This window comes from Molossus molossus, unplaced genomic scaffold, assembly GCF_014108415.1.
Source record: "Molossus molossus isolate mMolMol1 unplaced genomic scaffold, mMolMol1.p scaffold_m16_p_3, whole genome shotgun sequence".
Taxonomy (NCBI): Eukaryota; Metazoa; Chordata; class Mammalia; order Chiroptera; family Molossidae; genus Molossus; species Molossus molossus.
The window spans coordinates 128,285,456-128,313,197 of NW_023425366.1; the positions used below are offsets into that span (position 1 = coordinate 128,285,456).

Below are 27,742 nucleotides of genomic sequence, written 5' to 3' on the forward strand. Positions count from 1 at the left end.
TTCTACAACACTTCAAACAGTACCAGGCACACAGTCATGTCCTTGTTGTTGTTTTTACTGAAATTAAAAAACAACAACCACCTGTGCCTACTCCCAGGAAGCTCAGTCTGCAACAGGGCTTTTGTTCCCAGGCTCTCATATTTCCTTGTTCTCCCCTCTGCTCGGGCTCTGCTGCTTCCTCAGGCTCTTGTGGCTCCCATGGAAAAGCAGAGGGCACCCGGCAGATCCCAAAGGTTGATGATTTTTACATGCATGAACCATGTACCTGAGGTCCAATGGACTTGGAGACACAGAACAAGCCACTCGTCTCCCTGGGGAAGCAGATGTCCTATGCTAACTCTTCTCCCTTCAGGGTCCAGGTCAGAGTGCATAATGAAAGCAGCTGGGGCCAACCTGCCTGGAAAACTTCAGGAAAACAAAGAATTAACTCACTGGGTGGCAAGAGTAGTCCTCAGGGCCAAGTGTTTTGGAGGCCCAGGACATTGGAGGAGTTATATAAAACATGTATTTTGCAGTAGGTAAGACTTGGCTTTGCTTCCAGCTCAGTCATTTATTAGCTCTGTAACTGGAAAAGTTTACTTAACTTCTCTGAAGACCAGTTTCCTCCTCTGTATAATAGGTTGTAAAAATTCCTACTTTTTTGACAGTTGGGAGGATTAAGTGTTTTCAAATACGTGCCTGGCACCCCTTAGATGCAAAGCAGGGGAGGGTGATTCTTTTTCCCCATCTCTTCATTGTGGTAGACTGATTATAAAGAAAAGATGTTCTTAATTTTAAACTTTAAAAAAATGATTGCTGTACGTCACACTTAAGGGATTCCACTCAAGGTGTATCATTTCCTAATAATAGTAGTTAAAACTACCGTTTATTGAGTGCTTGCCCTGAGCTGGTATCATGCTTTACACACATAAATGCATTTAAATCCTCATCACAACCCTTATACATCTTCCCAATTTTATGGACAAGAAACCTGAGGTTCTACAAGAGAGACAACTTGCCCAAAACTGCAGGGCTAGGATTTCATCTGCCAACTCCAATGCCTGTGTTCTTCACCACTGTTATGACCCTCAAGAAGAGACCCTCAGGCCTCCATCAGAAACCTCTACTTTGTTTCCTTGGCTTTCTCTCCCACTGAGCTGTAAGATCCCTAGGGCCAGGGCCTGGCTCCATCTTATTCTCCACTGTCTCTCCAGGACCTACAGCAGTGCCTGGAACTCAGCATGGCCCAATAAGTATTTGTTAACTGAATAAATGACTGATGTAGGATGAGGCTGGGCCCATCTTCCTTGCCCTAAAGGGCAGCAAGCGCATGTTGTACAAAAGCACCACCTGCTCCCGGGGGCTTCAGTGATCACGGACTCATGGGAACTGGTCCAAGCTGGCAGCACATTTTGCTGACACGTTTTGAAATAAGCAGGCCTCTGGACACACTGTCCCAACACTGCCAGTGCCATTGCAGGGTACTTGTAGCCCATAGAAGCTATTCCAGGAGACCAGTCAGCTGGATCTGACCACCCACAGCAACCATCCAGATGTGTTAGATGCCAGTCTGTCCTGGAGACTGGCTGAGGGTGAGTCAGAACATGGCTGTGGCTCCATGATTTGGATACCCTGTGGGCTCTAACCGGGCAGATCAAGTCATCTAGAAAGGCCTCCCTAGCCAACAAGATCCTTCTTTTATGCTAAGAAATTTCCAAGGATATGATAAATAGAATCAATGTTCATCTGATTTATTTCAAGTTGCCATCAACCAGATGGGTCAGAGAGACTTAGAAAGGAACTGTGGTCTCAGGTTCTGAGTGAACTTCTCATGCAGAAGTGACTAATTCAGAAGCCACCACATACCCCAACTAACCACAAGAACCCTGTGCAGCCACATGGAACAGAATCTGTCAACAGGAGGCTCACAATTCACCCATTCAATCTTGATCTCGGGACCAGGGGTCCTGTAATGTGACTTACTGGCCTGGGGTGGAGGCTAGCGATAGGGGGCTTCACATCCAAGAAATCACCCCATTAAGATGCGCTGGAGCTCTGGCCGGTTTGGCTCAGCGGTTAGAGCGTCCGCCTGCGGTCCGGAGAGACCCGGGTTCGGTTCCCACTAAGGGCGCGTACTTCGGTTGCAGTTTGTCCCCGGCCCTGGTTGGTCGTGCGGGTGGCAGCCACTCGATGTGTCCCTTCACATCGATGTTTCTCTCTCTCTCTCCCTTCCTCTCTCTCCCTCCCACTCTATCTGTACAAAAAATGGAAAAATATCCTCGGGTGAGGATTTAAAATAATAATAATAATAATAATAATAATAATAATAATAAAAAGATGTGCTGGATACCCACAGGCTCATGCTTGCCACCTCAGGAGCTCACAGCTAGTGTGGCTTCAGACAATAACACAGGTACATAACTAGAATCCTGCCTGGACCGTGACAAGGGCCCTCTATAGGTACTACAGGGTCCATAAAGCCGCAGTTTCAGCTCTGGACGGTTTAGCTCAGGTATTAGAGCATCAGCCTGCAGACCAGAGTAGCGGATTTGATTCCAGATAAGGACACATACCTCAGTTGTAGTTCATCCCCAGCCCTGGTCGGGTTGTATGGGAGGTAACCAGTTGGTGTGTCTCTCTCACATCAGTGTTTGTCTCTCTCCTCTTCCTCCCTCGCTCCCTCCCACTCTATCTGATGATAAATACAAAAATATCCTCACCTAAGAATTTAAAAAAAAGAAACAGCAGCAGTTCCAGGCAGAGGAACACCCTCTAAATGGCTCTTCCTTGAACGTTCCACTTTGGATAAGCTACATCCTCTCTGTGCCCCTCATCCAGGCTCATGTACTGCTCAGGAGGTTCCCCCAACCCCAGCTGGACCAAAAGTAATGAGATTGGGCAGGGGGTGAGGGTAAGCAGGGAGAGAGAGAAAAGGGGAGACATCCAGAGAAAAGGGAGAGGCCTGGACTGTACACCTGATGGTTTTTCCCACTGGGTACCCATTCATCCCCTATTCTGGTACTATCACACCACCCTCCAATACCACCACCAGACACCAACTCTCAGCCCACGTGCATGTGCCCCAGGCCTAGGCAATCAGTGTATCCCATGTTCCTGGCCACAATGATTCCTTGAGGCTGGCTACCTCCCTGGTATGGACCAATGACAGCCAGGTCCAGGGGTTTTGTCAGCAAAGGGGAGCGCCGTCTACCAATAATGAACTGTGGGGATCATTCATGAAGCCTGAGAAGAAAGTCAACTCAAGGGAAAGCAGCATAGAAAGCTGAAGAGAGACAGATCCCTAATGATGCTGGTGAGTCCTGGGATCCAGCCTGACATGCAATCTAGACCTGCTCTTATCAGGTACATGAGCCAGGAAATGTTCCCTCTGCCCTAAGCCAACCTAGGGCTCTCCCATCTGCCTACTCTGCTGGGAGTATTCGGAGGACAAAGACACTTTCTTCTCTGGGCTGGTGACAGACTGTCCTCGGGGAAGAGCAGCCACGGAGACAGAGTCCAACTGGCCTTTCCCAGGATACACACTTACAACCATGAACACACTTTCAAACAGTTTATGTCCACATAGACTCATTTTGTAATAGCTGTTGTTTTGGTCTTCTTAGCACCTTGTTTTGTTAATGGGTTATGCTATTTCTCCACCATGGAGGGATGAAGGAAAGGTCATGACCCAGATCAGATTTATCATAATGCTGCACACCCTTGGCCACAGTGAGTGATCAAAGGAGGCATGGGACTCACAACAAACCACTGAGAACCATTCTCTGGGATTTTCCGCACTAGAACTGGGGGAAGAACCCTTCCTCTCAGGGTCTCCAGGCTGGGGGGATGTAAGTCTGGAGCTGTCAGCTGCCACCTGCCCCAATGAATGGAGAAAGCCCACTTGCAATAGGAGAAAAGGCAGGCAAGACACAGGCCTAGGAGAGCTTGCTTTCTGTCTCCCAGTGTCCTCAGTTTTTGCTGCCCAGCTAGAGACTAAATTTACATTCTCCCTTATAGCTAGATGTTGCCATGTGACAAGACAGTAGGAACTTGGGGGCCTGGTAACATGGTAGAGCCCAGCCACCTACCTACCCGGGATCACTTGCCTGTCCCTGTACTGTTAGGTGAAAGAGAAATGACCTGCTATCTGTCTGAGCCACTGTATTTTGATGATCTCTTTGTTACAGCAGCTCAGTCTATACCTTTATTAAAGTGAAGATGAAAAAGATATAACAGTTCTGGTGGGATTTAAATCTTTGAGTATCATTGTCCCTTCAATAATGTTATTAATTCCAGAGTGCCTTCTAAGTGCCAGGAACTATGCACAGTGCTTACATACAGCACTTCACTTCATCTTCACCAACCCTATGGGGTGCCACTGTAATTCCCATTGTAGACTCAGGACACAGAGACTGAATAAGTTTCCCAATGTTATATCCCACTGTCTCTCAAGCTAGATTTCTGTCACTTATGACTTATGACAAAGCAGTTCTGATTGGGTTTTTGTTTCAACTAGTTTGTACGTTCCTCTGTGGAGTACCAACCATATTGTACAGAATTTTCAGGTACTATTAATGATTGCAAGCAAGACAAGTCTCCAAAGACACCTGCTTGCATTTAACTACTCAGACCACAAGTCTAGCTACAAGACAACACGACACAATGCAAGGACACCATCTTCTCAGAGGAGACACTAGGCTTCCTACTGTGGCAGACATCATTAGATGGTTCACCCAAAGCCCACTCCCATCTCCTTTCTCCTTGCTTGCCTGAAATACCAAAATACTCACTTTCTCAGCTTTCTGTACAGCCAGATGACACACTCTGGGGCAATGAAAAGTATAACAGAGGGATCCAGCACAGTAATGGAAAGTATGGGCTCTAGAGACAGAGTGCCTAGTTCACTGTCGCATTAACTGTATAAATTTGGGCACTTTACTTAACTTCTGTTCCTTGGGGAGAATAAGTGCACCAACCTCATGATGGTTGTAGAGATCAGAGGAATTAATAAATGTAAATAACTCAGAAAATGCCCAGTCAGTGTGGCTCAGTGGTTGAGCATCGACCCATGCATCAAGAGGTCGCTGGTTTGATTCCTGATCAGGGCACATGCCCAGATTGTGGGCCTGATCCCCAGTGGGGGGCATGCAGAAGGCGGCCAATCGATGTTCTCTCTCATCAATGTTTCTCTCTCTCTCTCTCACTCTCTCTCTCTCTCCCTATCCCTTCTTCTCTCTCTAAAAATCAATAAAGAAAAAAAAATTTTTTTTTTTTAATCCTCACCTGAGGTCATTTTTCCATTTTTTGTTCAGATAGAGTGGGAGGGAGAGAGGGAGAGAGAGAAGCATTGATGTGAAAGGGACACATCGAGAGGTTGCCACCCGCACGACCCAACCAGGGCCGGGGACAAACTGCAACCAAGGTACATGCCCTTAGCAGGAACCAAACCCGGGTCTCTCTGCACCGCAGGCCAACGCTCTAACTGCTGAGCCAAACTGGCCAGAGTGAAAATAAATTTTTTTTAAAAAGAACTCAGAAGAGTACCTGGTATGGGGCAAGTGCTATGTTAGCAACTGCTATTTTAATCAACTGTATGTGCCAATATGGAACAATCTCTAAGGCAGGCTGTTAAGTCACAGTAGTGAGATGCAGAACAGCAGAGCATTTGTATGACTGTGGAAAGCTGGTGTGTGCATATACACACCTGCTCGTGCGTAGGCAGACTACCTCTGCCAGGGGAGACCAGAACCTGCTCAGAGTGGTGGCCTCTGGGATTCTGAACTGGGAAGACCTACTTCATTACATGTCCCTTCTTTCCTAACTGGATTGGAGTTCTGGAATCATGTATTTAAGTTACTTAAGGATTTTTAAATCGTTTTGTTCTAAGAGACTCCCCCGCCCACTTCCTTTTATTTTACGTTGTTCCCCAACAAAATGGACAGTCAAAAAAGTATGGCAATGATATCTCAATAAAGCTGGAAAAAATTTACAAAGGAAAATGGACAGTCAGTTGCATAAGGCAAGGCATTCAAACACAGGTGGGATGGTAACCTGTGGGACATGCCCTGGAAGATTTCTCTAATGAGCAAGAGGTTATGTTCTGCCAACTCTAAGAGTCACCTTTTTGGTGGCACAAAAGGAGAAGGGACTGGAGGGGAGGCCAGGGTATGATAAACACACATGCAACCATCACACTGCTGGCATCAGACAGGAGACACAGCAGGTGTGCTCCAAGGGCACATTTGTCCCATCTGAAGAACACTGGGTCTAGAGCCAGACAGACATGGCTGTGACCCCTGGGTCAGCCACTCCTTCACTGTATGCACTGGACCAGTCATCTGATATTCGCATCTGTAAAATGAGAGTAATATCCACCTTACAGGGTCGGTATGAGCCATGAACAGAAAGGCACCAGGCATGTCATAAAGTGCCTGAAGAATAGAGGTAGCCATCACTGAAGGGAAAGAGTGATCACCTTCAAATGACTTGTTTGGTTGTCCATCTTTTAATGTACAAACATAAAAAAAAATGACAAACCAGAAAGCAGTTTTACATCGAATGCGTGGAGATAAATACATATAGTTGTCAATCCCACCACCGGATATTGAATCCCTCCAGCACCTGCGAGAGCCTAACCTCCAAGGCCGAACTGTTCCACCCTCCTCACAGAAGACTCAGAGCAGTAACAAGGCCAACATTCTCAGGACTTCACTTCTAAACCTTCCTTCGAAACCAAGAGGCAGAGCAGAAGCAGGGAGGGTTGTACTGTTACCCAGAAGACTGCAAGAATGGCACTGGCAACTCCACTGACTGCTCCGCACTCTGTGCCACAGTGGCTCTAAGAGGTGCCTGTGTGTACATGTGATTGAGCCCAAGTACAGACATTTTGATCTGAACTGGGAGGTTTACGGAAAATACAGGGTGGGTCAAATGGTTCTAGGCCAGGGAACAAGTGTCATAAATGCTACGTCTTCAATGAAGAAGATATATACTGCTGTCCCCAAATGCCTGAGGCAAGCAGTAGCTGCCAGTCTAGTCCATCCACATGGGAGACTCAAACCTGGGACTTTGCAAAAATAAAATCTGGGTGCTGAGGATCCTCCTTCTAGTGAACGCCAAAGGTCCCTTGGTTAAAGTGACAGTTAAGGTCATTTGGGAAAGAAGAAAAATACTAACCACCCCTCCTTTCATGTTTCAGTAGCCAACAGGAATCTGGGCTCTGAAAAGCCACAAACACGTTTTCTTCATGATTATGAGCAATTGCAACTAGCCAAATGTGTTAGTGGCAGGAAAGCTGAGAGTGACCCATGTGAGTGGCACTCACAGTGGGGAGTTTACGGCCATGAGCAGCACATCAGCCTCATGACTGCCGTGCTGGACAGAGTGCTCTGCTCTGCAGCCTGTCTTAGGCAGGACCCAGCCATCCACAAGACCCAGGGTGGGAGTGTTGCGAATAGATGATTCTGTGTCCCACAGATAACGGTATAAAGTGACTGTTAAAAGATACAATTTAAGCAGAGCATTTGGAGACAACTCCTCCATACATTCTATTATTAAAGTCTTAAGAGCTCAGAGCCAAGGATAATTGAGAAATTCAGAAGAATTACACAAAAAACCCAACAACAATGTTGACTGGCTCACTTTGTCCCCAAGTTCATCTTACAGCTCGCTTGAATTCAAGACATGAGATAGATACATTAGACCTGTGTCAAGGGCAAAAACTTCTGGTAGTAGCTCTTGGTGACGTCAATCATCAGCTCCTGGGTACATTCTGGAAGCTCCCCTGAGAAGAGTCCTAGGGAAAGAAAGACCTGGTCAACCGTGGGGAGCCAAGGAAGGCCGACAGCTCTGATTCCTGTTTAAACCCCGAGAGGGCCTTTTTCTTAAGTCATGAAATGTCAAAATGCTAGGTTTTCCATCTTTGGTGCTAACCATCTTCCAGATGATATGAATTTTTATGTGTGGGAAAATAAGTAATACTGTTCTCAAAATGGAGAAATCTATTCCAGGTAAAAGAGCTTAGCACATTATCGCATGACCTGAAGGGTTAAGACAACTGACTACATTGGAGGTTGTTCCAGAGAAGGACTTGTCCATCCCTTGGCTTCTGGTGTGGCAAGTCAGGTGAGCACTCTTGAGGGAAGAAAGTGCCCTGTTATTCATACAATGAAATAAATACAACATTCATCAGATAAAATATGGTGGGAATAGAACAGAAATGTCCTCCAGGGTGACAAAAGATGGGCATCATACTGCAGACCACCTGGGAAAGAGGCCCTCTCCTACACTATTAGTGGAAGTATAAACTCATATGACCATTTTGAGGAGTAATTTAGGAATATCTAGCAAAACTTTAAAATGTTCACACCCTGTGACCTGACAATCCAACTTCAAGTTATTTATACCACAGATAATCTTGCCCAATTGCACAATATACGTATAAAAGCATCAATGCAGCAGTTTCTAATAATGAAAAACCAGGTACTGTACAATTTCTAATAACACCTTATACCAGAGCACAGACTAACTAGACTGTGGTACATCTATGCAATGAAAAACATAACCATTAGAAGGAATAAGGTGTGCCCTGGCTGGTGTGACTCGGTTGGGTGTCGTCCTGTGCACCAAAAAGTTGCTTGTTCAATTCCAGGTCAGAGCATGTGCCTGGGTTTCAAACTCTATCCCCAATGAGGGGTCTATGGGAAGCAGCCAATCAATGTTTCCCTCTCACATCATTGTTTCTCTCTCCCTCTCCCTTCCTCTCTCTCTAAAAATCCATTAAAAAAATTTTTTTTAAGGAATGAGGTAGATCTCAAAATACTAACAAGAAAAACACAGGCCCTGGCCGGTTTGGCTCAGCGGTTAGAGCGTCGGCCTGCGGTCCGGAGAGACCCGGGTTCGGTTCCCGCTAAGGGCACGTACTTCGGTTGCAGTTTGTCCCCGGCCCTGGTTGGTCGTGTGGGTGGCAGCCACTCGATGTGTCCCTTCACATCGATGTTTCTCTCTCTCTCTCCCTTCCTCTCTCTCCCTCCCACTCTATCTGTACAAAAAATGGAAAAATATCCTCGGGTGAGGATAAAAAAAAAAAAAAAAAGAAAAACACAGCCCTGGCCGGTTTGGCTCAGTGGTTGGAGTGTCAGCCTGCTGTACAGAGAGACCCGGGTTCGGTTCCCACTAAGGGCACGTACCTCGATTGTAGTTTGTCCCCAGCCCTGGTTGGTCATGCGGGTGGCAACCACTCGATGTGTCCCTTCACATTGATGTTTCTCTCTCTCTCTCTCTCTTCCTCTCTCTCCCTCCCGCTCTATCTGAACAAAAAATGGAAAAATGTCCTCGGGTGAGGATAAAAAAAAAAAAAAGAAAAAGAAAAAAACACCCAAGGTGCACTGTTAAGAAGGCAACTTTCCACACAGAACACAGTGTGAGTCTGTTTGTGTACACATAAACATTTTACTATATCTATGTTATATACATATCTACCTATACACTCATATACATACAAACACACACATGTGCATGCATATACACACACACACACACACACACACAGTGAGAGAAAATAACAGCTAGGATAGAAAAAAATGGTCTAAAAAGTAGACAATTTGGGGGAACAATCGACAATTCACAGGCACCTTTTACAAATTAGCAGCCCATGTTAGATTTGAAAACATGTTTGGTCTGTAAAATATTTAACCTTTCTTAAAAATTAGTAGCCAACATTTAACAATTCAGAGATATCACATAAACATTCAGATTTTTAGCTCCTCGTGAAATATCTGAAATTAGGCTCGTGTTCGTAACCAGCTATGATGTACTATTACATTGATCTTAGCCGAGAGGCTGAGAAGTGATACGATGGGCTACTACTGCAACCATTTTCATGATCTGCCTGGCTCCTGGGGGCCCCTGAGTTTTTGGTTCCTGACCCAGATTCCTTCTTGGTAACTGCCTCTCAATTTGTTCCATGACTCAGTTTCATGGTGTGGAGCCCTCCAAAAATGTGCCAGTTTTCCTGCAACCTTATCCCTCTTATTAAAGAAGGAGATTGCTAAAACAACGAGGTATCACCTCACACCTGCCAGAATGGCCGCCATCAACAAATCATCAAACAACAAGTGTTGGCGAGGGTGTGGAGAAAAGGGGACTCTAGTACACTGCTGGTGGGAATGCAGACTGGTGCAGCCACTATGGAAAACAGTATGGTGTTACCTCAATTAAAAATTGAACTGCCATTTGACCCAGTGATCCCACTTCTAGGAATATACCCTAAGAAGCCTGAAACACCAATCAGAAAGAATATATGTACCCCCATGTTCGTAGCAGCACTGTTTACAATAGCTAAGATCTGGAAACAGCCCAAGTGTCCATCAGTAGACGAATGGATAAAAAAAGCTGTGGTACATATACACAATGGAGTACTACGCAGCTATAAGAAAGAAAGATCTCTTATTCTTTGAGACTACATGGAGGGATCTGGAAAGTATCATCCTAAGTGAAATAAGCCAAATAGAGAAAGACAAGTATCATATGATCTCACTTATTTGTGGAATATAATGAACATAACAGTCTGAGGAATGGGGTAGTCCCAGAGACGTGGAAGTGGGGTACAGACTGACAATCCCCAGAAGAGGGGGTTAACCAAAGAACTTATATGCATGTATGCATGAACAGTGGACATGGACAACAAACTGGGGACAGGGCAGGGAGGGAGGGGAAGGAGGGAATCAGTGGGGGAAAAAGGAGAAACATCTATAACAAAAATTAATTAATAAAAAAATAAAATAAATTAAAAAAATAAATAAATAAAGAAGGAGATTGCAACAGCAACATTTAGATGGTTAGCATTTGTTGTGAAACTACATAAAATGAACATGGGAAGTATCTTATGACAGTGTAAAAAGTACTAAACTCTAAATAAGGGGTCTAAGTGCTCGTTAAGGCTTCCCCACTAACCAGCTCTCACACTTTGGACAACCCACCCTCTCTAGGCCTGGTTCCTCATTTATACAATGATCTCTAAGGTCCCAGGTAGCTTGAATCCTTCATCAGAAGCTTCAAACACAGTGTTTCCTTGCACTGGAAATACCCAGCAGTGCTTCCCTGACTTCTGCCATCAGCCATAAGATGGTTCTAAGGACTTTCAATAAGTTAAAAGAGATTAAGAGATTTCTCTAGGAATGAACTTTTTTTTAAAAGAGAGGAAGGGAGGGAGGGAGGGAAAGAGAAAGGCGAGAGAAACATCAATTGGTTGCCTCCTGTATGTGTCTGGAACAGGGATCAAACCCACAACCTAGGTATGTGCCCTGATCGGGAATCAAACCCACAGCCTTTTGATGTACAGGATGACACTCCAACCAACTGAGCCACCTGCCTAGAGCACAATGCACTTCTCACCTCAGATGAGATGCTTGTATGACAATCTGACCCAGAACTTGCTGAGAACGGTTACACTTTTTCTCAGTGGGAACCCAATATGGGGAGAATTACTAAAGATGTTGCTTCCTCCTGTGCAAAAGCAGAGATGCATGAAATAGCAGAATAGCCAATTTCTTCCCTAAGGAATCTGGGTGGACAATGTTGTTCATCTTTAAAACTCATATTCAATGATCTGAGTAATGAGGCCATTTAAACTGGAAAAACAGCCCTGGCCGGTCCGGAGCGTCGGCCTGCGGTCCAGAGAGACCCAGGTTCAGTTCCCGCTAAGGGCACGTGCCTCGGTTGCAGTTTGTCCCCGGCTCTGGTTGGGTCACAACCATTCGACGTGTCCCTTTCACATCGATGTTTCTCTCTCTCTCTCTCCCTCCCACTCTATCTGAACAAAATATCGAAAAATGTCCTCGGGTAAGGATAAAAAAAGATATAAATAAATAAATAAATAAATAAATAAATAAATAAATAAATAGGAAAAACAAGTAAGCCACCCTGTAGCAGATATCCATCTGTGAATTTGTGATGTGCCTGTGACACCCCACAGAATTTCAACCATGTAAACATGTGTAAAAAATGACACTGGCCTGGCCAGTGTGGCTCAGTGGATTGAGCGTGGTCCCATGAACTGAGAGGTCCCAGTTGGATTCCCAGTCGAGGCACTTGCCCAGGTTTTGGGTTCAATCCCCAGTAAGGGGAGTGCAGGAGGCAGCTGATCAGTGTTTCTCTCAAACTAATGTTTCTATCTCTCTCTCTCAAAAAAAAAATCAATAAAAGCATATTTTAAAAAAAAAGAAATGACATGGTCTTGTGGTGGGGGGAATGTGAGGTTTCCAGCTTCCCTTGATTTTAGTGTTTTCCAAGCTTTCTAGGACAAGCATGTATTTACTTCTGTTTCCTCACATGCTATGTAGCCGGGAACTCTCAGCTTAAGAGCATTCTGTCAGCCAAGGTCGACAGGTGTCCTAGAGTTGTCACTGTAGCAGACCATGCTTTATGTCTACTTTTCAGTTTGGACATTCCTGGGCAGGGGAGGAAGTATAAGTTCAGATCCCCAGCTAATGTGAGCATAAGGCCATAGTTAGAATTCTCTGGGGAGACTTCCTTTTCCCACCTAGAGCCCAGGCCAAGAGAGACATGCTTCTTTGTACTCTTCCTGTGACTAGTTCTATGTCAACTCTTTGAGGGACACCCTTCAAGAGAACCTCTGCCACGTGTGGATGCAAGGCTTTCTCTCATCCCCACACAGTATCAAACACTCAGCCACTCTATTCTGAAGACATCAACTGAAGCGTGCTTACAGTGTTCACTTTCTTTCCTCTTTGCTTCTGACCCTAGACAATATCCTTGTCCAATTATGTATTTAAATTGTAAACAGGTCCAGCTGGTGTGGCTCAGTGGTTGAGCATCGACCCATGCACCAAGAGGTCGCCAGTTCGATTCCCGGTCAGGACACATGCTCAGGTTGTGGGCCACATCCCCAGTGGGGGCATGCAGGAGGCGGCCAATCGATGTTCTCTCTCATCGATGTTTCTATCTTTCTCTCCCTCTCCCTTCTTCTCTCTCTAAAAAATCAATAAAGAAAAAAAATTTTTTTTTACAAATAAATAAATAAATTGTAAACAGCATTCCTCAGTACTTTGTAGCAGAATAATCTTTAAGTTAGCTAGACTAACATATTGTCAGAGACAGAAATTGCATGAATTGCTTTTGTGAAGGAAAATAAACTTGAGTTTTCATATTCAACACCCACAGTTACCTGGGCAGCCTGAGAAGACAGTGAACGGTGGGACCACAGTTTCTGGGGGTAATACTGTGTTGTCAAGAATTTTGCAGCAGTCTTTCAACACGCACCGACGCCCCTGAAATTAAAATCTTATTAATAGGAAATAGGTCACGAAATAAGACAACATGGACGGCTGTTTTATATTTTCTTCATTTGTGATATATTACAATAGCCAGGCATAGTGACTAGAGGCTTGGCCACAATATTCTACTTCAGATGGTACCTGACAAGCAGGAGGAGGTAGAAATGTGAGTGTGAGTGAGTGAGTGAGTGTGTGTGTGTGTGTGTGTGTACATTTGGGGCAGGGGTTATATGCTAGGGACAGTTCAGGTTATTTGAGCACTACAGACTACATGAAATCCAGTCTTCCAAGGATTCTGTTTAATTTTCCTTCCTTTTTAAAAAATTTAGTGGACATCTGTGTTGCTTACCCAACATCTGTACCCCTTTCCTCTGGTAAGAGAACCTGTATTTCCCTTGGGACCTACCCTTAAGCCTAGCTCAGCCCATATGCTTCACTCCCCATCCCACACTCCAAACCCCAAGCTGGCCACAGAGTCTGGTTTAGGGAATTGGCAGCTGAGCCAAAAACCATTCTGATAAATCTAAATGTCAGGGCTTCTGCTGGGACCACTGGGAAAAGAAGCTCTTCCCAATGAAGTTTCTAAAGGACAGGATGGAAGTGGGAGCAGCCATCTTGTTTCAATGAGGAAAGACCTTGCCTGAGACCCTCCCAGAGAAACACTGAAAAGGGAAGGAGACTGATTCTCAAGACTTCAATTGAAGCCCTAGAGCCACTTAGGAAGGAAATTAGAATCCATTTCTATACTCATGATTCATATTAGCCCATCCATCCATTTGAAGGTGTAGGCTGAACCTTGTCTGACTTTATCCACTACCACCGATTTTCAGTTCTGCCATCACCCACGGCATTCTGAGGGCACGAGATGAGGTCTGGGAGAGCATCTGCTCCATGAGTTAAGGGCAAGAAGAAGCTTCTCTATACAGTTTAGAGGTGTGCCTCAAGCTACTTGCGGTACGTTTTAGTCTTTATTGACTTGCCTTTATATCACGAGGGCCTGTAATTCACTGTGTTCTGGTCACATGATCTGATACAATATACCTAGCTAAGAATGGAAAATCCTAACAAATACCAGGACAATGCTAACCTGTCCAGAGCTCAGATGTTACCAAAGAATATGAAAGATACTTTCGCCCTGGCCGGTCTGGCTCAGCAGTTGGAGCATCGGCCTGCGGACCAGAGTCCCGGGTTCAGTTCCCGCTTGGGGCATGTAACAAAAAAAAAAGATACTTTCATTTAGTCATGTCCAAATTTTCCCCATTATTAAATACTCAAATCAGATGTATTTCCAGGAATTAACAGGTAGATTTCCAAATGAACTGTTTATCTCTAAAAAGCTTATACTTCTAAGGTCTGAATTTTTTAAGTGTTTACTAAGTTGTCTCCAGCTGGGTAGACAATAGCCTTGGCAATATGTGGCCACATCTTTCACTCAGAAGCAAGTCATTACTGCAGCTATTCACCTTCCTTGCCAAGTTCTCTTCCATGAATTCCTTGATATTGGCAATTTCAAAAATCCAGCAACTGACCAGCTCTCTGGTGATTTCCAAATGACCTCAAAGATGACATCTAAGCTCCTATAACTCAGACTAAGCACACATGGGGCCCTGAATAAAAGGAAAGAGAATGTGCAGTGTAAGGCATGATACATTCACATACAGAGACCTGTGCACAGCAGGCCCCGACAAAGGGGAACAAGGGACTGAATCTTCTCACTGTGTACTGCCAGCCACCACACAGCCCGTGTGTGCCTGTTTTGTCCACTGGTTGACCATTCTGCCCACTCAGAAAAATGATGCTTAATTGGGCTTCAGAGCATTCCGGCTAAATAGATCAAACATCAGCAAAAATGAAAATGTAGGAACTTCTTAGGCATAATGGGTTGGCAATAGGGGAGAAGGTTAACAGCTAATCCTCCTCCTTTATTCTTTCCTGGAGAACTTTCCTGAAGGGGTTAAGAAGTACATGTTGCTAGCATTAAGCACCTATATCTTCTGATGCAAGTTATTCAGCATCTCTGAGCCTTGATGTCGTCATCTGTGAAACAGGACATAAAACCAGCCTTCAAGGATGTTGTCAGGATCAGAGTAGGTAAGTATGCAACTCACAGCACACCAACGGCCAATTAATATTGCCTATTGGGCCCTGGCCGGTTTGGCTCAGTGGTAGAGCTCTGGCCTGCAGACCAATGAGTCGCAGGTTCGATTCCAGTCAAGGGCACGTACCTCAGTTCTGTTTTGTCCCTGGCCCCAGTCAGGGGTGTGCGGGAGGCAACCAGTCAATGTGTTCCTCTCACGTCAATGTTTCTCTCTCTCTCTCCCTTCCACTCTATCTGAAGATAAATAGAAAAAAATATCCTCAGATGAGGATTTAAAATACACACACACACACACACACACCACACACACACACACACACACACACATATTGCCTACTGGGCTTTTCCTGCAGGATCTGGGCAATTCTGATTAATATGTACAACTTCACGTATCCAGAGGTCAGACTATCACACAGGATGCCACAGGAAGGATCTGTGTGTCATGGGACATCCCAGACTCTAAAAGAGTTCCTCCTAGCTCTGAGATTCTAGAATTCTAAAAGAATTTTTCTCCTTATATTGACACTCTGTAAAGGTTCAGAAAATAAGTACTACCAATACTGAACAATGGTTACATCATGACTGTCAACTGATGTATTGATAAGTGATCCAAGAAACAGAGCACCTGACAATAGGACTAGAATTCCCCAAGCACTAGGAATAGTATTTGGATTGAAACCTTTCAGATATCTGCTCTAGGGCTAAAGGACTATGACTCTATGGTGACATCTTCACTTTGCTGTGGGAAATAGAAAAACCCAGCTGTGGCTTGGAAAGCCAGCTTTTGTCAGAGTGAGGGGACAAGATGGATTTCACTATCACCCCCTTTCTTCAACAGCAGGCCAAGCAAAAGGCTTTCTCTTTCTGATACTAGGAACTCTGGAGGAGAATAATTGGCAAAACAACCACTTCCCTCAATTCTGAGTAACAAGGCGGGATGGAATGTTTCTGCAGCAACGTGGTTCTGCCCTCATCGTGCCCCAGTGGCTCCTGGAACTAGGGCGCCCAAATGCTGACTGCACAGCTGCTGCAAGCTTTCTGACACTTCAGGGCTGCAGTCTTGTCCACAGCAGAAAGCTAGCTCTGTAGTAATGAGAGCAGCCATTTAAAAACATGAAAAAGGCCCGGCTGGTGTGGCTCAGTGGTTGAGCATCAACCCATACATCAGGAGGTCGCCAGTTCGATTCCTGGTCAGGGCACATGCCCAGGTTGTGGGCCTGATCCCCAGTGGGGGGCATGTAGGAGGCGACCAATCAATGTTCTCTATCGATGTTTCTCTCTCTCTCCTTCTCCCTTCCTCTCTAAAATTAATAAAGAAAAAATAAAAACATGAAAAAGTATTGGCTTTTCCTAGAATCTGGTGTGAGGGACAAATTTAAAGTATAGAAAACATTTTCCCTAAACAGAGTTTGGCTCTGATCATTAACATTCCCATAAATTCTAACTGAAATCAAGCTCTTCACCTATTAAATACCAAGAAACTTAACTTTATGAAGCCTTTGTGGAATCAAACAAAATGACACCAAGGCTCCCATGGACCAGGGTCCTCTGGGGTCTGCTGAACAAGGGACTCCTGTGCACCCTGCATACCCATCACCCTCAACTACCTGCAGTTCCCCTGAAATCATGTCCTGTGGTGACTCTGAGCCTTATACATGCCGATCTTCTAACTGATATGCCCATCCTCCCTGTCTATGAGCCAATCTCATCTCGCCCTTCACTCACTCCTCACCCCACCAGACTGTAAGCTCCCTGAGGCAAGGCAACAGGTAGGCCACATAGCAGCATGACCATTCATACCACCTGGATTCAAATCCCAGCTCTACTCAAGAGCCTCATCAATCCTACAATATCTCAGGTCTTCAGTCTTCTCATCTGCAAACAGGGATAACAATAGCACCTACCACCCTTGGATGGTTGTGAGGGGTAAATGAAAAAATTGAAGGAAAGAGTTTAATGTCACAAGGAAGGGGTTCCATAAAGATTAGCCATAATTATCAGTGTCTAGAAAAAAGCTCCAAATGCAATAATAATGCCAGTAGACCAGAAACTCCTTCTATCTTGTCTGCTCACAGAAGCAGAGGCCCACTGATGTGAGGGACAGGAGCTAGAGGGGAAGTTAGGCTTCTCAGCCTGCCAAGTTCATACTCACAATCACACAGTTCTTGCCAACATGAACGTAAGAGCCAATCTGAGCTGCATTGACCACACAATCTTCCTCAATAAAAACATGGTCCCCGATGTGTAAAGGGAAGAATGCAACACTATAGAAAGAAAAAAAAAGATGAACAAAGAAAAGTCAAGGTGATGTATTTCTGGTCAAGATTTCCAAAACTACATATCCTAATGTCAACTTCATCATCTTTTCTTAATAAGACTATTTCTAGCAAAGAAGAAATCCTTAGGCTAGGGAAATTCTATAATCTTATAATTCTACTAGCTCAAAATCAGAAATATTGGACCAAGAAAACAGCAAGGCAGAAGGGGCAAGGTATTCTAAGCTAAAAGAACTAGAACCAAATAAAAATAAATGAATGTGTGCTCAATTCCTGCTTCCTTTGAACATGTGCACAGATCACATTTTTAGTCATCTACTCTATAACATGCCAGGGACTGACATCAGGTTTGTGAGATATAGATTCTAGCACCCAACATTCTGAAAATGTATATATTCATTCATTTTAATGAGTGTCTACTATATGCTAAACTCTATTCTAGGAATTGGGGATACAATGGCAAGAATAAGCCATGCAATCCTGCCCACAAGGAGCTTACAACAAACAGAAGAAATGAGCCCAGCCAGTGTGGTTCAGTAGATTGAGCACCGTCCCATGGACTGAGAGGTCCTGGTTCAATTCCTGGTCAGGGCACATGCCCGGGTTGCAGGCTCGATCCCCAGTAGGGGACTTGCAGGAGGCAGCCGATCGATATTTCTATCTCACATCGATGTTTCTATCTCTCTCTCCCTTCCTCTCTCTCTCTAAAAAATCAATAAAAATATATTTTAAAAAAAAGAAAAGAAAGAGAAGAGCCCTGGCCGGTTTGGCTCAGCCGTTAGAGCGTCGGCCTGAGGTCCAGAGAGACCTGGGTTCGGTTTCTACTAAGGGCATGTACCTCGGGTGCAGTTTGTCCCCAGCCCAGGTTGGGTCGTGTGGGTGACAGCCACTCAGTGTGTACCTTTCACGTCGATGTCTCTCTCTCTCTATCTCTCCTGCTCTATCTGAACAAAAAATGAAAAAAAAGGTCCTCGGGTGAGGACAAAATAAAAAAAATAAAAATAAAAAAGAGAGAGAAGAAACAAGATTAAATTAAATGATTATATAGCAAGTAGTTAGTTACAACTGAGGAAAGTGCTATAGTTGAAAAATATCATGTTATGTGAGGATATAACAATAAAATTTGACCCAGAATGAAAGTTTGGTAGAACCTTAATTAAAAGTGACAGCCCTGCCCTGGCCAGTTTGGCTCAGCGGTTAGAGCGCTGGATCACGGACTGAGTCGTCTCAGGTTCGTTTCCCGCTAAGGGCACATACCTCGGTTGCGGTTTGCCCCTGCCCCGGTTAGGGTCATGTGGGTGGCAATCAGTCAATGTGTCCCTCTCACATCAACGTTTCTCTGTCTCTCTTCCTCCCTCTCTCCCTCCTGCTCTATCTGAAAATGAATAAAAAGAAATGTCCTTGGGTGAGGGTAAAAAAAAAAGTGACAGCCCTGGCCAGTTTGGCTCAGTGGTTAGAGTGTCAGCCCGTGCACCAGAGATCCAGGTTTGGTTCCCGTACCTCGGATGCAGTTTGTCTCTGCCCTGGTTGGGGTCATGTGGGTGGCAACCACTCAATATGTCTCTCTCATGTCAATGTTTCTCTCTCTCTCTTCCTCCCTCTCTCCCTCCCGCTCTATCTGAAGATACATGCAAAAGTGTCCTCGGATGAGGATAAAAAGAAAAAGAAAATGACATATAAGCCCTGACCGGTATAGCTCAATGGTTAGAGGGGTGGCCCATGCACCAAAGGGTCCCAGATTTAATTCTTGGTCAAGGGCATGAACCTGAGTTGTAGGTTCAATCTCTGGCCCTGGTCAGAGTGTGTGCAGGAGGCAATCAATCGATGTGTCTTTCTCACAATGTTTCTCTTTCTCTCTCCCCATCCCTCCCTCCCATCCACTCTCTCTTAAAAAAAAAAATTAATGGGAAAAATATCCTCAAGTGAGGATTAGCAAAAAAAAAAGCCCAGATGGTGTGCCCTTGACTGGAATTGACTGGAATCGAACCTGAGACTTTTTGGCCAATGCTCTAACCACAGAGCAAAACCAGCCAGGGCTAGGTCACAGCTGTTTACACCAGGGGTGAACACTTAACTCATGCTAAGCCAATTTATTCCCTCTCTCATGAATCTGAAATATGACCTAAGATCCCTAGTTTGTATCTGTTGGAAGTCTAAATGGAGAATGATATAAATAAGGGGCTGAGGCAGCAAGGTTGGCTCCAGGAGGAAAGGGGAAAGACAGAGCCATTCTGAGAGAGAAGAGAGGGAAACAGAAGAAGCGCAGAGAGAAGGACAGAAAAAATAGTACAATTTTGGAAAGAGAGCATGCTAGATATACAGAATAGCTGTCCTGATTCTGGCTAGGTGACTACTTGGATTCTAGTCCCTTCTAAGGCTTGGCCCCTTTTTCTACCCTTAGGTTCCATCAAATAGGCCTGTGTCTTTTTAATAGGAACCCCCTTTGCTTTTGCCAGCTTAAGTGGATTCTGTTTCTGGTAACCCACCAACAATCAACTAGACTTGGACAACCACCACCAGAGTTTTTCTCATTATGAATTCTGACTCAGTGTCCCCAACAACAGCACAGACCCACTCCTTATACCGCAATGCAACACATGGATAATACCACCAGTAGCAGCAGCTTACCCAAGATTGAAACAAGAAAATGAAGTTACATACCCTTTGCTGAATTTCTTGAATGGTGGCCTTATTACACTACGACTTTTCACAACACAATGACGTCCAACTCTTACATTTGCCAGATCCCCTCGGATAATACAGTCATTCATCACAATGGTCTATAAAACAAAGAACACTTAAAAATTATCAACACAGATAAAACGTAACAACAAAAAAAGAGTAGGTAACCAGACCCTGACTGAGAATTGTGCTGTGATCTACTGAGTCACATGTTCTATCTAAAGGTATAACTTGTAAGATTAAGACCTTGTTTGGACCCTGATTTGAACAAAACAACTATAAAAAAACATCCTAAGATACTGGAAAGACTAAGCACGGACTGAGGATTAGATGATACCAGGAAATTACTAGTTTTTAAAAAATTTGTAAGAGAACTGCCCTCATTACACTAACTGCACAGTTTGCTATTAAAATTCAGTCTCTGTGGCCCTTCTTGAGGCATGGAGAGTGACTTTTATCTGCATTACTACGTGGGTCACAAGGGCAAGTTCAGCCACAAATTCTTGGAATTTGAGTTCTGACCTGATGGGAAATTGAGATATGCCAATAACAGCAATTACAAAAATGATGTCATGATCAGAAAAGAGGCTTATGTACATAAAAGTATGATGAAAGAATTGAATAACTGATTGACAGTATGGCCTCCCCCAACCGAGTGGGCTGGCAGGAGCTTGAATTGGTCATTAGAGCTGAACATATTTCTTTCACATCAAAAATTGGTTCCCTTATTGATGTCAATCAATCCAAGGACCCAGAAGGCTTATGAGTATTTTATTATCTTGTCCAGGACCTAAGTGTTTGGTCTTTGATCTTATTAGATTACATGTCAAGATTAAACCAATCTAGATTTGAATATTGGTGTGGACACAAGGTAAGAGTAGCTGTTTTTAATTACCGTTATCGGGAAATTTTTGTGTAGATCAGGCCAATACTTTTTATAAACTATAAATGATTGTCTTTAATAAATACATAACAAAATGCAATTTTTATTGTTTTATAAAGATCTGAATGTGTGCCAAAAAAAACCTGCCTGCAGCTGAAGATGTTCTCTTTACATCGCAAGTTTTATCCTAAACATCCCTTGACTAGGACTCACTGGATGAATAAACATTTATTGGGAACACCTGTAGTTACCTAGTTTCTGTACCTCCTCACATTTATTCAGATTCGCCTGCCCCCAAGCCATGGCTGCTTGCTCAAGGAGAGTCCTGGCCTCTCCTGCCTTTGTCCTAACTGGTAACACAACTAGCTCCAATTTCATGCTCCCAGAGGTGGACTCATTGGGGTTCTAGTACCTCTCCCAATTTCTAGACGCAGATTAAGTGCTACACTGAAGAACACAATATCTAGTTTCCCCAGAGATTGCCCAGAGGAGTTGAATAACTGTTAGGGCCTAAGAACCTGGCCTGTGGCTGATAGAGGCCGCGGTTCAGGACATGACCCCGGAACTAGCTGCACAGGTGCAGACCAGGTAACCCTTCCATAAGCATGACACAGCAAAAGCCTAGGATGCATGTGCCCGCACTGCCAGGTGCAGAGTATCCCGCCACACGAGTCTATAAAAGCTGTCAGAAGTATCGAATAAAGCTGCTGCTTGTTGATCCCTCGTGACATTGACTCGGTGAGCTTTCTTTACCCTGGTAGCTCACTGCCAAAACCTCCCCTGCACCCCCAATTGATGACAATAACACAACCCAGAAATTTGGGGGAATTAATGCTCCATACTTGGTAAAGAGTAGGCATTCTTGAAATGTCTGTTGAAAAAAATGAATGGGGCAAAAAAAAAAGTGCATATGGCTGGGGTTGCAGCTGGAAAGGTAAACAAGGGACCAGATCATGAGGAATTATGTAGGCTGAGCATAGAAGCTTAGACTTTTTTCCCTAGAGGACATAAGGAATCAATTAAAGATATTAAGCTGAGGATTGAAACAAATAAATGTTCCTTTAAGAAATATTACTCTTGAAGCAGTCTAGAGTCTGAATGGAGAAGGCAGGACCTTTCACTGGAGGGAAAGGGACCCTTTAGATGACCACAGTGGATGAAAAGCAATAATGAGCCTTATCTAAGGTAATAGCTGTGCTGAAGAAATAAATTAGAGGTACAGGAATCTGACCAAGCCTCTAGATATAACTACCAATTTAGAGGGAAGACGAGGGATAAAAACTGCATTAAGCCCTGGCCAGTTTGGCTCAGCGGTTACAGCGTCGGCCTGCAGACCAGAGAGACCCGGGTTCAGTTCCCGCTAGGGGCACATACTTCGGTTGCAGTTTGTCCCCGGCCCTGGTTGGCTGTGCGGTGGCAGCCACTCGATGTGTCCCTTTCACGTCGATGTTTCTCTCTCTCTATCTCTTCCTCTCTCTCCCTCCCACTCTATCTGTACAAAAAATGGAAAAATGTCCACGGGTGAGGATAAAAAAAAAATTAAAAAAAAAAAAAAAAAAAAAAACTGCATTAAACAACCCCATGTAAATGCAATCAGCCAAATTCAAAAATCTAAAAATTCTACAGAGGAGTGATCCAATTTCCTCAATATAAAAATGGCATAGGGAGAAAAAGAACGGACAGATTAAGAGAGACTTAAGAAACATAACCAAAAAAAAAAGAGAGAGACATAGCAACCAAATGCAATGTGTACTTGACCTTGTTTGGGTCCTGTTTTTAACAAACCAAGTGTAAAAAGACATTTTAAGATACTAGAAAGACTGAACATGGACTGAAGATTAGATGATATTAGGAACTAGTTTTTGAAAAAAATTATAATAAGTATACTCTACTATTTAAGTCTTTAAATGTTAATGATACATACTCAAAGTATTTATGGGTGAAATAACACAAAGTTTGCAATTTGCTTTAAAATACTCTAGCTCCCCTCCCTGAACCTGGTCAAAATAGGTTTGGGTTTAGGGGGTTAGTACAGAGATGAAATGAGAATGTCAGAATATTGGAAACAAAACAAATAGTTATCCATCAACAGGTGAGGGGAATAAATCGAATTGTACATAGCAGTGAAAATGCACAAACCACATGAATCTTAGAAACAAATAGTGTAATACTAAGTGTTTTCTGTTGTCATTATAATAATTACATGTAGAAAAAGTCACAGAAAACCAAGTAAAGCTAAATACTATACATATTATTTAGGAATACATATGTGGTAAAACATTTTTTTAAAATAAAGAATTTAGCCCTGGTCGGTTTGGCTCAGCAGTTAAAGCATCTGCCCGAAGACCAAGGGGTCTCGGGTTCGAGTCGGGTCAAGGTACAATCCCTGGCCCTGGTTGGGGTCATGTGGGAGACAACTAGTCAGTGTATCTCTCACATCGATGTCTCTCTCTCTCTCCCTCCCTTCTTCCTTTCCACTCTCTCTAAAATTCAATGGAAAAATATCCTCGGGTGAGGATTAACAAACAAAACCAAAAAAATGGATTTATATTAACACAAAGTTCAGGATGGTGCTTTCCTCTTGGAAGGAGGCAGAAGAAAAGAACATAAAGGTAGTACTGCATTAAATGCACTATGTTCCAGTTCTTTAGCTAGGTGGTGGGTTCATGGTACTGACTTAATTTTTGTTTTATAATACTATATCACATACTATTCTTTTGTGTGCACCATATAGTGCCAAATAAAACATCTTTTTAAAAAGAAACAGATGGGCCAAACAACCAAAGCAATCTTGAAAAAGGACAAAGTTTGAAGACTCATATTTTCTGATTACAAAATTACTGCAAAACTACAATAACCAAAACAGTATATAGTTCTTGACATAAGGACAGATATAACCAATGGAACAAACCTGAAAGTCCACAAATGAACCATACACCTATGGCCAATTGATTTTCCATATGATGCCAAGACCACTGGAGAAAGAATAGTCTCTTCAACAAATGGTCTTGGGATAAGTGGATTTCCACATCAAAAAGAATTAATGAATTAGGACCCTCTACATTACACCATATACAAAAATTAACTCAAAATGCATCAGTGACCTAAATACAAGTGCTAAAACCACAAAACTATTAGAAGAAAATATAAAAGTACATCTTTGTGATCTTAGGTATGGCAATGGATTTTTAGATACAAGAGCAAAAACTTGAGCAACAAAAGAAAAAATAAATTAGACTTCAGCAAAATTAAAAATTTTTGTGCATCAAAGAACATCACCAAGAAAGTGAAAAGATAATCTCAGAATAGAATTTATTTGCAATCATATATCTGATAAGGATTTAATATCCAGAATACAGGAAGAAGTCCTACAACCCAACAACAAAAGACAACACAATTTAAAAATGGGCAAAGGACCTTGCCTGGTTTGACTCAGCAGTTAAAAAGAGCATCGGCCGGCAGACCAAGGAATCACGGGTCCAATTCTGGTCAAGGGCATGTACTTCAGTTACAGTTCGGTCCCTGGCCCTGGTTGGGGTCTTGCGGGAGGCAACCAATCAATGTATCTCTCACATTGATGTTTCTCTCTGTCTCTCTCTCTCTCTCTCACCCTCCCACTCGATCTGAAAATAAATGAAAAAAAATCCTTGGGTGAGGATTTAAAATAAATAAATAAATAAAAATAAAAATGGGAAAAGGACTGAATAGACATTTCTCCAAAGAAGACACACAAATGGCCAATAAGCGGGGTGGGGGAGGTGAGAAGAGATAAACCACAGAACTTATATGCATGTATGCATAACCAATGGACATGGACAACAGGGTGAGTTGGGGGATGGGGAGGAGGAAGTCAATGGGTGAAAATGGAGTAACATCTGTAACAAAAAATTAAAAATTAAAAAAAAAGGCTAATAAGCACATTAAAAGATATTTATCATCATTAGTTATTAGGAAAATGCAAATCAAAAACTACAATGAGATAGCATTCATACCCACATCCAAAAAAAGGAAAATAACAAGTTAGTGAAGATGTGAAGAAACTGGTACTCTATTGCACTAAGGTGGGAATGTAAAATGGTTCAGCCCTTGTGAAAAACAGTTACAAAGTCACAAAGTTAAACACAAAATTACCATATGACCCAGCAATCCCACTCCTATACATATACCCAAAAGAACTGAGAAAAGCTACTCAAACAGATACTTGTACACCAATGTTCATAGCAGTATTACCCACAATAGCCAAAATGTAGGAAAAAACCCAAGTGTCTATCATCATACGAATAAACAAAAATGTAGTACATATATATAATAGAATACTATTCAGCCATGAAAAGGAATAATTATATGTGCTACAACATAGATGAATCTTGAAAAAATTATGCTAAGTAAGCTATGATTCCACTTACGAGAAATATTTAGTGTAGGTAAATTCATAGAAACAGAAAGTAGACAGGTTACTGGGGACTAGGGAGAGATGGGAATGGGGAGTTATTCCTTAATGGGCAGAGTTTCTGTTTGGGTGATGAAAGAGTTTTAGAAATAGACAGTGGTTATGGTTGCACAATACTGTGAATGTAATTTATGCCAATAAATAATAGACAAAATAGTTAAAATGGCAAACTTTGTCATATACACCTGTATATATTACCTGAGTGAAAATAAAATCTTCCCTACAAAATCAAAGAAAATGCTTTAGAAATAGCTGAAGGATTTCTAAATGAGTTAGATGGAGTTAACTGAAGTTCCTAATTCTATGCAAAAAACAGTGTGTCTATAATTACTAGTTATGCCTATTACTGCACTATATTTTGCCCATTAAATCTCATGATATGATGGGCTAATGGAGATAGTAACTGGATCGCTACTGAAAATATTTGTGATCTCTTGATTACAGTGAGACTATTTTCCCTCTGGAGGTTAGAGATGTAACATTTCAAGGAAAATGGAGTATTCCAGATGGCAGGAGACACAGACCTCAGTGTTTATTAATCTTAAATATATCTTGATATTTTCTCTGGTTCTGAAATGGTGTAATATTATGTCCAAGTTTATACTCATCTCTCTGCTATTTCAATTTATTCATACTACAAGACTCTGAGCCTTTCATATTCCATTTTACAAACTGATCTCAAATTTTACTCTTTCCAATTTCTCACATTAATTTTAAGAGTCTCAGTACTGAATCATTAACTATTATTAAACAGATAATTATATTAGTATTATTTTAGTTTCTACACTAAAATATTTTGTTACCTATTTATGTTTTGTGTCCAGTATTTCAATATTGTATAACAATTTCAGTTCTGGGTGTCATTGTATTATGTTCCTGGCATAAAAGGAAAAAGGCTTCCTGTTGCCTCCTTTCACTGAACCTCTTATGTATTTAATATATCCAACTTGAAGAATTAAAGAGAGAGAATTTTTAAATGTACAGCAATAAATGTAAGACATGTGATAATCTGTGGAAAGAAATGTATGCAACTTGGAGGTGGCTTTGTCTCTTACCTTGCCATTGAGAACGATGTTCTGACTTCCACACAACACTGACTGGCGACTAACTTTGTTCCCAGACGCCTGAAAGGAAACAGCAGGAAATGAGAGGGAGCAGGCTGAGTGGGTGTTAGCTGCAGGTTTCCTTCAAGAAAGTACATGCTGTAAGAAAAGGACTTGAAGTGGGGTGTAGTCTACAATGGGACGAGTCCATAATTTCAGTAAAGCAAGAGTGGATTAGGAAACTAGAGATTCAAAGGATGAATACAGAATTTGGATGTGGTAGGTCTGTCTATAGCCTAGCGACATCAGAGATGGGGATTCAAGTTCCAATTCTATACCTTTATTTTAAAGCCCTAAACTCAGGATAATGACTTCACCAGTATCATAGAGAATTCAATGAAAAACAAAATAATAGTAGTAACATTGAGCAGTTTACACACATCACGTATTGAATATAAAGAACCTAATAGTCTTCAGCACACAGAAATAAATTACAACAGGTTCGTTTTTAAAAGCCCAAAGCCTGGAGCTGTAATTAATATTAGAATGGATGAGATTTGTCCTGCTTTCTGGAAAGCATTTTATCTCTACGAGGAAAAGAGGACTAAATGAAAAAGCCTAAACTGTCCACTTAAGGAGTAAATAACAGGGCCAGACCAGACACACCCATACACTGCAGGGACCCGCCGGGGTGAGGCAGGGACAAGACGGGGGCACCGGCCCCAGAGGGACGCGGGCTTGGAAAGGGGAGGGCCGACGTGTGAATACGCGCGCACCGTCTCAATGTACTCGGACTTATTGTAGAGCAGCTCGCCCAACTCCATGACCACTAACTCCTTGAAGCAGCTCCGGCTCCTGTCAAACACGGTGAGCCCGTCCTCCGTCAGGGATGCCGGCTACTTCCGGCGAGCCCTGCACTTCCGCTCCCAGGTTGCCTCGGGCCTCATCCACAGCTCGGCTCTCCGCTAGGCGGCCCCGCTCCGTTGCTCGGCGATCCCCGGCTGCGCGTGCGCAAGCCGAGCGCTGAATTCATTCG

General features: G+C 43.1%; 1 protein-coding gene and 1 pseudogene across 4 annotated transcripts; one reads left to right on the plus strand and one right to left on the minus strand.

Annotated features, from left to right (window-relative positions):
• Positions 1-267: 267 nt before the first annotated feature.
• Positions 268-27,637, minus strand: DCTN5 (dynactin subunit 5). Of its 4 annotated transcripts, XR_004961768.1 has the most exons (8): positions 27,483-27,637; positions 26,719-26,787; positions 20,310-20,428; positions 17,525-17,636; positions 13,166-13,268; positions 7,676-7,774; positions 7,040-7,104; positions 268-405 (listed from the first exon to the last, which is right to left on the minus strand). XR_004961768.1 is itself a non-coding variant. In XM_036280532.1 (7 exons), the coding sequence occupies exons 1-6, from the start codon at positions 27,528-27,530 to the stop codon at positions 7,677-7,679; spliced, it is 549 nt and encodes a 182-aa protein (XP_036136425.1). In that variant the 5' UTR covers positions 27,531-27,637; the 3' UTR covers positions 272-405; position 7,676. The 4 variants fall into 4 exon arrangements, 2 of the variants coding, with proteins under 2 accessions (XP_036136425.1, XP_036136424.1); XR_004961767.1 differs by lacking the exon at positions 7,040-7,104 and having other exon boundaries at positions 270-405; positions 7,621-7,774; XM_036280532.1 differs by lacking the exon at positions 7,040-7,104 and having other exon boundaries at positions 272-405.
• LOC118642632 lies at positions 20,771-21,176 on the plus strand (annotated as a pseudogene).
• Positions 27,638-27,742: the final 105 nt, after the last annotated feature.

Coding starts and splice junctions, on each gene's coding strand:
- DCTN5 (XM_036280532.1), bottom strand. CDS start 27,530: ATGGAGTTGGGCGAGCTGCTCTACAATAAGTCCGAGTACATTGAGACG. Junction 26,788..27,482: donor AGTCCGAGTACATTGAGACG/GTGCGCGCGTAT, acceptor GTTTCCTTTCAG/GCGTCTGGGAACAAAGTTAG. Junction 13,269..17,524: donor TTGGCAAGAACTGTGTGATT/GTGAGTATGAAC, acceptor TTTTAATTTCAG/GGGCGTCGGTGCGTGTTGAA.